The 9,283-nt window shown below is 44.4% G+C and overlaps 1 protein-coding gene across 2 annotated transcripts in view; it reads left to right on the top strand.

The window, feature by feature from the left end:
• The first annotated feature begins 1,570 nt into the window (after positions 1–1,570).
• The window catches only part of LOC116072665 (platelet binding protein GspB-like), a 30,044-nt gene continuing 22,331 nt past the window's right edge, over positions 1,571–9,283 (top strand). The window contains exons 1-4 of one of the 2 annotated variants that reach the window (XM_031344157.1): positions 1,571–2,075; positions 3,339–3,453; positions 4,843–5,016; positions 6,697–6,803. In XM_031344157.1, the coding sequence (XP_031200017.1) occupies positions 1,831–2,075; positions 3,339–3,453; positions 4,843–5,016; positions 6,697–6,803 (641 nt within the window). In that variant the 5' untranslated portion in view covers positions 1,571–1,830. Of the gene's footprint in view, positions 2,076–3,338; positions 3,483–4,842; positions 5,017–6,696; positions 6,804–9,283 lie in introns of those variants that run through there. The other variant, XM_031344168.1, reaches the window with a different exon arrangement.

The following is a 9,283-nucleotide window of genomic DNA, read 5'->3' as shown; positions in this document are numbered from 1 at the left end:
CAATATTTAGGAGTAACCAGTCTATTAATATAGATTCCTACTTGGGAGGCAGAGGCAGGTAGATCTTTGAGTTTGAGGCCAGCTGTCTCAAAACAAAACAAAACAAACAAGCAAACCACAAATTCCTAAGCACAACAGTATTTTGAATGAATTTTCTGTTTTAATTTTTGTGAGACACTGGGGACAAGCTATGAAAAGTAGGCTGGCTTCAAACTTGCATTGGTCTGATCTCTGCCTGCCTCTTAAGTGCTAAGATTACACAGACTGTAGCATAATTTACTTAAAGTTATTTGAGAAAGAAAAGAATCTTAGTCAAAAAGTTTTTTTTTTTTTTTTTTTTTTTAAAGACAGAATTTTTTGTTGTAGCCCTGCTTGTCCTGGAACCCACTATGTAGGCCAGGCTGCCTGCCTCTGCCTCCTGAGTGCTGGAATCAAAGGCCTGCACCACATGGCTGGCAGGAAGGCTATTTTAATTTTTTTCATTTTGTGTTGTGCTACTTTGCTGAATGTATTTATCAGCAGTTGAGATTTCCTGCTAGAGTGTGGCATCCCCTGGCCTTCATCAAAATTTTAATAAGGGTACTTAGGGTGCTGAAAAAGGCAGGCATGGCGGTGCGGAAGGCTGAGGCAGGAGGACTGCCAGGAGTTTCAGGCCAGCTTGGGCTATATATTGAATTAAGTACTTGTTTTAAGAAAAAACAAAAACAAAAACCCAAAAAACCAAACAAAACTCCAAAACAAAACCCAAAGCAAAACAAAAAACCCAACAACAACAATAAAAGCCAGAAAAAACTCATCCATCTTTCTAAATGTCTATATTAAAGAGGGGAATAAATAAGCATATTGATTTGTCATTTTACTTCTGCAAAGTACCCCATGTATGCCCTACAGAAAAATGGAATGCTAAAAAATCAGCTTGAATCCATTGAAATACCATAATTTGTAAAATACAAGTACACAATGTCTACATTTATTGGCTTAAACTGTCTCTTTTTGCTTCTCCAGTTTTTTTTTGTGGATCGAGAGGAAGGATTTCACTCCAGCCAATCAATATTTCTTTTCCCTACATTATTTTACTCTAGGATTTTGTTTTCTTTTGAGAAGATATCATGTATCTCAGGCTGGCCTCAAACCCCTATGTAGCGAAGGAGAAGCTTGAACTCCTGATCTTCTCGTTTCCATCTCCCAAGAGTTGGTTTATTCTGGAATAGTAAATAACAAATGTCATTTTGAACCATTGGGCTGCACCTCCGGGAACTTGGAATCACTTGGCGTTTGGAGCAGGAGACAGCCAACTGCAGTGCTGCAAAGGACCCTAACCATCACCCAACTCTCTTCAGTGTTTGACCTTTGGAGGCGATGCAGGTCTGCTGGTGAGATGCGTAGACAAAGCTTTTCACTGGCTCAGGTTGTAGGGTTGCCTAGGCTCCTGTCTCTAGAGTCCAAGGTCGGTGCTCACGAAGTTGCGTTTAGTGGCGTTGCTAGGCAACGGAAAAAGGAGGTAGGCAGAAGCTAACCCTTCCTTGCTGTAACTGTCCTTGAGGTGTGCACACGCGCACTTCAGAGAGTGCACTTGAGTTCGGCGGGTAGGAGACGAAATCCTCAAATGGCAGACGCAGAACTGCCAACCTTCCTGGTTGGAAAGCCCCTTGAGATGTGCACGCCGGGCTGAGTCACGTTGCCAGGCGACAGAAGGGGGTGGTTAGCCGGACTCAGAGTCGTCGACCCCTGTGGCAGGGTGGAGAGACCGGCTGGCTTTATTTCAAAGCTTCACAAGGAGGCGGACGGGGCGGCGGGGCAGGGAGGACTGGCTGGCCGCCGGGCGTCCCTATGAGGAGGATCTTTTGGTTCAGGAGGAAGGGCCCTCGGCCGGGCCACTCCTCTACCAGACCGTGGGCAGCCTGCCTGGGCTTTGGATGGGCGGGAGGTGAAAGCCAGGCAGGGCCCGGGTACCTCACTGCGTACTGCGCGGTGGGACAGCTCCACCGGGCTGCGAGTGTCGGCGCTGTAGCTACAGTGGACCGTTTCCTCACGTTCCGGGTAAACGGTGTCAACGACCCAGACAAGAGGAACAGGTAATAGAACCTGGGAGTAGGTAAGAGAGGAAGCGAAGGGGCTGTTGGCGACAGGCGGGGCCCAACTTGGGGGAGTGGTTGAGTCAAGTGACAGGGGTGTGTTGACTATGACAGAGGGAGAGTTTTGCTGTGCAACGGAGGAATTCGCTCTAAATGATCAACTCCCAATGTTTTGTTGTGAGAGGAAGGCAGGAAGTAGTAGTCACTGTCCAACGTGTAGAATAAAAGGACAAAGGAAAAACACCTTGATCTTGACTTGATCCAAAGCCAAAGCCAAACAGAATTCCACCAATCCTTGAGATTGCCACAGAAACCCATCAATGCCCACAAAACCCATTCCTGGGACCCATATGGTAGTGAGCATTAACTTTCACAAGTTGTCCTCTGATGTCCATACATTCAGTGGTCTGAGCATGTGTGCACACCCAGGAACATCATCTCCACCCTACTCCCAACATACCACAATATATCTTTCTTTTCTTTTCTTTTCTCTCTCTCTCTCTCTCTCTCTCTCTCTCTCTCTCTCTCTCTCTCTCTCTCTCTCTCTCTCTCTTTCTTTTATGTGAGTACATCGTTGCTCTCTTCAGACACACCAGAAGGCATCAGATCCCATTACAGATGGTTGTGAGCTACCATGTGGTTGCTGGGAATTGAACTCAGGACCTCTGGAAGAGCAGTCAGTACTCTCAACTGGAGAGCCATCTCTCCAGCCTCCACATACCGTAATCTTTATGTCAGCAGAGTAGGTACAATTTTACTATTTCACTTCATTGAAATGTTGTGCTTGTTAGCAGTCAAATACTGAGCTGTCAGGTGCTGGAAACACTTGTACATGCTTTGTACAGATCTGAATTGAATTGAATTTGAACCACAACACTAGTTTTGGAAGATAGTGTGTTTAATCCTCATCATATGCATGAGGAAATTGAGTTATGGAGCTCATAGGAAGCCCAAGAAGTAACAGGTAGCTGGCAGGTGACAGATTAGAGTAGGATTCAAATCCAAGCTGAGTTAAATCTACTGAGCTTTCTCCTTTTCCTTAGACAGGATGCCCCAAGCATGGATGTAGCCATGATAGAGTACTAGCCCTGAATGGGGCAGGCCTTGCCTTATATCCTGGGAGAAAGGAAGAAAAGAAGGAAAGAAATGATCTTCCTTCAGAAGAAAATTAACTATGCTGTATCTAAATGTTAAAATTATATGGGTAAATGTGCTTTGACATAGGTCTCCGTTATTTATTAAAAATTCCTCTTATTTTCACAGAACTGCGCTGCATTATGCTTGTGCACATGGCCACCTGGGGGTGGTAACTCTCCTAATAGAGAGGAACTGCAACATTAATGCCTGTGATGACGACAACTGCACACCTCTCATTAAGGTAGAAAGACAATGGCTGACGATTTCAGTGTGAGTTGGATGAGACACAAATGCTTGAACGTTTGCAGTGGACAATGGTTAACACAGAAACTTATAACTTGTCAGAATGCAGAGAATAATTAAGTGTCTGTGGAGGGCTCAGCCTCAAACCGGACATCTGTATCACACTGCTTCCCAGAAGGCTCAGGGAGCATCATGAGACCGAAGGCTGAAGTGTCTCAAACGGATTGGAGAAGTGTTGAGTGGGAGGGCCAGGGATGAGAAATAAAGGAGGCAAAACCATAGCTGGGACCACAGGCAGTCTGATGACTTATGCCAAGCAAGTTTATTGAGAAGTACAGCCTTACAAATGCTATTGGGGGGGGGGGGAGGCGCTAAACAGCCAAGGTCAGCAAGAGCTAAGTCAATGTTGGCAAAGAGAACATGGGATACGTCAGACACAGATGCCTTAGGACTGATAACCAAAGTCCAGGTGGAAGACTTGGGTCCCCAGAAGCCACAACTTCTCCACACTGGCTCTAGTCCTGGACTGTCTTGCCAAGTTCACTACTGGACAAGGACACAGAACAAAAGTTCCCTTATTCCCCTTGTGTCTTTTCATCGGGGTCTCTGAGGAAGTCTTGGGTAGGTCTGGCTCCTTACACTGGAAGGTCATGAAAGCCAGAGGTCAGGGAGGACCAGAGTGAAGCAATGCCTTCTGGCCATGACAGAACTCATGCACTCATGAGCTCACAGCAGCTGGGATCCCCTGCTCAAGGCCTGAACAAGATCAAGCCATTCTAGCATGAAGTGGGAAAGGGGTTCATGAGCCCCATCCTTAACTTAGGAGTTAAGGGCAATTGGTGGCTTCTGGGGGAGGGGGAGTCAGCTTTCTTTAAGGGTATGGCTGCTAGTAGGTCAACCACACCCCAGTAGATTATCATACACCAGCAGTAGAAGGGCAGCACAGATGGCAAGCAATGGGTTATTTAAACAAACAAACAAACAAACAAACAAGACATGAAGTTGGGGAATACAAGGAGGTGGGGATGGATCTGGGAGGAATTAGGTAGAGGAGTTTGGAGTGAATATGATTAATATACATTGTATGAGATTTTCAAAGAATAAATATTTTAAAATCACTAAGACTAGGTGTATTTACACACACCTATAATCCTACTACTTGGGAGGCTGAGGCAGGAAGGTATTGAATTCAGGCAAGGCTGGAGCCACATCGGTGACCCTGTCTCAAAAAACAAGGGATTTTTTCTTTTTTGAGTGGAAAACAAAAAAAAAAAAAAAAAAAAAAAAAAAAAACAACAACAAAAAAGAATGTATCTCATTTAATGAGAAGTAATTGATGAAACCTATTTTTGGTTAAATCGATGATTTATTTATGTAAAACACGTAGGCCTCACAGCACCAGTGTGAGGATTGTGTGGCTGTCTTGCTACAACACAGTGCGGATCCCAATGCTGTGGATGCTCTCGGAAACACCGCTCTCCACTACGCAGTGCACAGTGAAAACACATTCATAGCTTCCCAGCTCCTTGAATACGGTGCAAATATCGAAGCCAAAACAAAGGTAAAAATACCACTCTCTCTGATTCCCAGCCCATTCCTAATCTATTGCTTTTATAAAACATTGGCACATGGCTCCATTTTCTGCCACAGAGGCTCAGGCATTTACCAAATGAAAATGCTCTATAGGAGTTAGTCATCAAAGGTGTGAATACTTTCAAAGGGTTTTCAGAGGCTACAGGTTTCTTCAATGTATTCATAGGAAATAGTTGCAGGAACACTGTATCTGTTGAAGGTAAAAATATTTTCCATATCTCTTCACAAAATTTTTTCTTTTTTTGGTAGTGTAAAACCACACAAAGAAAAAGTTTCTTATAATTGGTTTTTAATGACTGAAAAAGAAGATTTTATAACAAATGGAAATTGTGTCTCAGAGATGGAGCTGAGTCAGGGAAAATGAGGATGGAATAGTAATCAGAGGCCTGCAGGCAAATGTGCAAACCTGATTTGGAAGGGAAATACAAAGAAGAGACCGTTTAATTTTCCCAGGTTTATGTGAGCAGATGGAAATGCTCTTTTAATTGGGGAGACAGAACTCTTAGTTTTGTAAAAACAAACAAACAAACAACAAAAAAACCCTGAGTTACAAAAAAGCCTAGAGATGTTCTAGCTTATTAATGAAAACGAAGAACCACTCAGTACATCCTTAGTAACCAAGCTGCTCCTTCTGTTGAACCCCATAAAAGAAAACCCTACAGGGAAATGGTGGCCCCTAGTATCTTCTTATGTGGCTTGTTGCTTTCTTGCAGCTAACCTGACCACTTAGCTTAGGTTAAAAAGTTAGAGTTTTATTGATTAACTGGAATTTATTTATTTCTGCCTTATAATTTACCTAGAATAAAAAATCACTTTAGTTACTAAAATGTAGATTTTTATATTGTTATGGATTATTGTTATTTGTGAGACTACGATTTTTATACTGAGGCTTTAACTGCTAAGACACAAACCTTGCCTCTTATAGTAATAAGCAATAGAACTTAATTAAACTGTCTTTTAATTGAGAGCAATTTCCTGAGAGGTGCATTTGTAGCCAGATCGCTGGACAATGGTATCTGGTTCCTGCCAACTAAAATTGAAGGGACTCAAATGACCTTCTTCCCTCACCTGGTGCAAATATACTAGAAAACTTTGAACACTATATCCCTGAAGCCCTTCCTCAAATATCAATGATCCCCACTAAAGTGCTGCCAAGTGTGGGTGTAAGTCAAGGGGATTTCTTTAATATTGGATCTATAATCATAGTTCTGTTTTAAGGGAATGTTTAGTCTCTGTGGTGCTTCTGGAAAACTACATATTTTTTTTGAAATACAGATTGAAGAAACTCTACTCCGGAGAAGACAGTTTAGCTCATCCGTCCAACAGAAGGAAAACCTTTGCTACCATGTTGTAGGGTTAGGGTGAAGGAGATGATAAAAGATAAAAGATTGTATCCCTGTCCTTAAGAAGCTCTTGATTTACTTGGGAAAAACCACACAAGCACACTGGAGTGAAGCTTGGCTGCAGTGACAGGAGGGGGCGTGGCAGGTTTGGTGGGTTAGAGAAGGCTGGGGTTTGGAAGGAGCAGCCTGTGAGGGGTGCAGCTGGGAGTGGAGGATGTTGCCTGTGCTATTTTAAAATGAATTTTTCATTCAGTTGAGAAACACATCATTTCACATGCTGTAAGTTGTTTTTGCTTGTTTCTCAGGAGGGCTTCACACCACTTTCACTGGCTCTACGGCAAAACAAAGCCCTGATTGTGGAACTTTTAATAGAGAAGGGTGCAAATACACACACGGTGTTTCACCCAGACAGGTACGGTTTGCTCTTCAAGGTTTTTAGTACTCTTCTTAAATTCCTTACCTATAACCACACTACTTAGTGATGGTCAGAGATGAGCTCTTCTTTCAGGCAGACAGAAAGAAAAAGAGAAAAAAAGAGGGGCAATATCCCAATGTTGAGCTGATGAGAGAACCCTGCATCACATCCCAATAGGACCACCTATAACTACTCAGTGATATTTAAAAAAAAATTTTTTAAAAGATCTATTTTTTTAAATTTTATGTGTACGAATGTCTTCCCTGAATGTATGTGTGGGCACCATGGCTGTACTTGGGGCCCAGGGAGGTCAGAAAAACTCCTTGGATCCTCTAGAACTGTGGGAATGGGTGGTTGTGAGCAACTGTATGAGTGCTGGGGACTGAACCAGGCTCCTCTACAAGCAGCTCTGAATCGCTGAGCCATCTCTTCCTAGTGGTATTCTTTTTTCCTTTTATTCCCCTTTTCTTCCTTTCTTTGAGATGGGGTCTTTCTATATAGTCTTGGTTGTCCTGAAACTCACTATACAGACCAGGCTGGCCTTGAACTCACAGAGATCCATCTACGTCTGCCTCCTGAGTGCTGGGATTGAAGACATGTGCCATCAGTGCCCAGTCCTAGTGCTATTCTTTAGTATTAACAATTCCTCAATACCAGGCCTGGCCAAATGGATAGGTGCTCTGGCTGTGGGAGCTGGGTGGCGAGGCAGAGAAGCCTACGGAATGGGATGCAGTGCCAAGTGCTGATAATAGGTGGGTGCACGGGAGCTCAAAGAGCAGGGGACTGGCTCTTCATGGGCTACAAGGACCCACAGGCAGCGCCATCACCCAGAACCCACTTGTGGCTGTGTATTATACCAACCCGGCCTGTGATATCTGAAGGTGGAGCCACTTGAACAGAAACTTGCTCACTATTGGCAAACCTAGGAGGTGGGCCAGCAGTCCATGAAAGCACACTTCTTCCTGGGGCAGTGCCAGCTAGAAATGGAGAGTTCTGATGAGGCCATTGCCAATCTGCAGCAAGCCTATTGCTTTGGCAAGGAAGGGTGACTCAATTTTGGGAATTATATCCTTAGTGCCCTTCACACTGCTATGAAGAAACGCTGGAACAGCATTGGTGAATGGTGCATCCACCAGGAGAGAGAGAGCTGCACTCCCATTGATGGGGGAGGGGGAGGAAGAGGGAGAAAGAGGGAGTGAGGAGGGAGGACAGGGGAGAGAAGAGAGGGACAGGGAGAGAGGGATCCGGAGAGGGAAAAGGGAGAGGGGGGAAGAGGAGAGGGGAAGAGGGAGAGGGAGAGGGATGGGGAGAGGGAAAAGGGGGGAGGAGGAGAGGGGAAGAGAAAGGGGGAGGGAGAGAGAGGGGAGAGGGAGATGGAGAGAAGGAGAGAGAGAAAGAGAGAGAGAGAGAGCGAGAGAGAGAGAGCGAGAGCAAGAGAGAGAGAGAGAGAGAGAGAGAGAGAGAGAGAGAGAGCGAGAGAGCGAGAGAGAGGAATAGAAGACTGTCCAAAGAACCATGAAGGTGATGAGGATCTGGGCCCAGGAGGCCTGCATTGAACCAAGCAGGACAAATGGTGACAGTCAGAGATGAGTTCTTTTTTCAGGCAAACAGAAAGAAAAAGAGAAAAAAAGAGGGAAAATATCCCAACGTTGAGCTGATGAAAGAACCTTGCATCACACCCCAATAGTATCACCTATGACAGCACGGACATTGACTGGGGAGGAATACTTGTAGCATGTGGACCGCTTTGACTCTGACCCAGGAACAACTCACCCCAAACTTGGCTATGAAGGAAGACACTGATGCATTCATCCCTGAGAAAGGCTGGGTAGAGGACACTGGATCCATGTGTTGTCTTGCTTGGTGCCCTGGCTCAGGAGGGTTTGGGACAGAAGCTCCAGTTCCTGGTCTTGCCCCCATCACTCTTGATGATGGGTTCTGAACTGCTCCTCTTCTCAACATGCCCATTGCTGGATCAGCAGCCCTCCTGGTCCCTCTTCTGGGATGGAAAGTGAGTGAGGGTAGGCTGAGGTTGCTGCCACTCCTATTCTCCTGTGATAAAACCTGTAAGCCCTACAAAAGCCACAAGTCAGAACACTAAGCTGCTAGGAAGAGGGTTTAAGTTATAGGAATACAGTGAAATCATTAACTCAACAGATTTTCACACTACATAATAGCACAAATAACCGGTTGTATGCAGAAGGGCTCATATTTCTTTTTTTTAATCCTTTTTTTTTCTTAAGATTTATTATTATATGTAAGTACACTGTAGCTGACTTTAGACACACCAGAAGAGGGTGTCAGATCTCATTACGGATGGTTGTGAGCTACCATGTGGTTGCTGGGATTTGAACTCAGGACTTTTGGAAGAACAGTCAGTGCTCTTAAGTACTGAGCCATCTCTCCAGCCCTATATTTCGTTTAATATTGACTGATTTTTATGATTTGTAATCTGATTTTATTGATCATGTGATCTT

Source organism: Mastomys coucha, unplaced genomic scaffold, assembly GCF_008632895.1.
Source record: "Mastomys coucha isolate ucsf_1 unplaced genomic scaffold, UCSF_Mcou_1 pScaffold10, whole genome shotgun sequence".
NCBI lineage: Eukaryota > Metazoa > Chordata > Mammalia > Rodentia > Muridae > Mastomys > Mastomys coucha.
The sequence above is the reverse complement of the archived record's forward strand: the minus strand, read 5'-3'. Positions and strand labels throughout refer to the sequence as shown.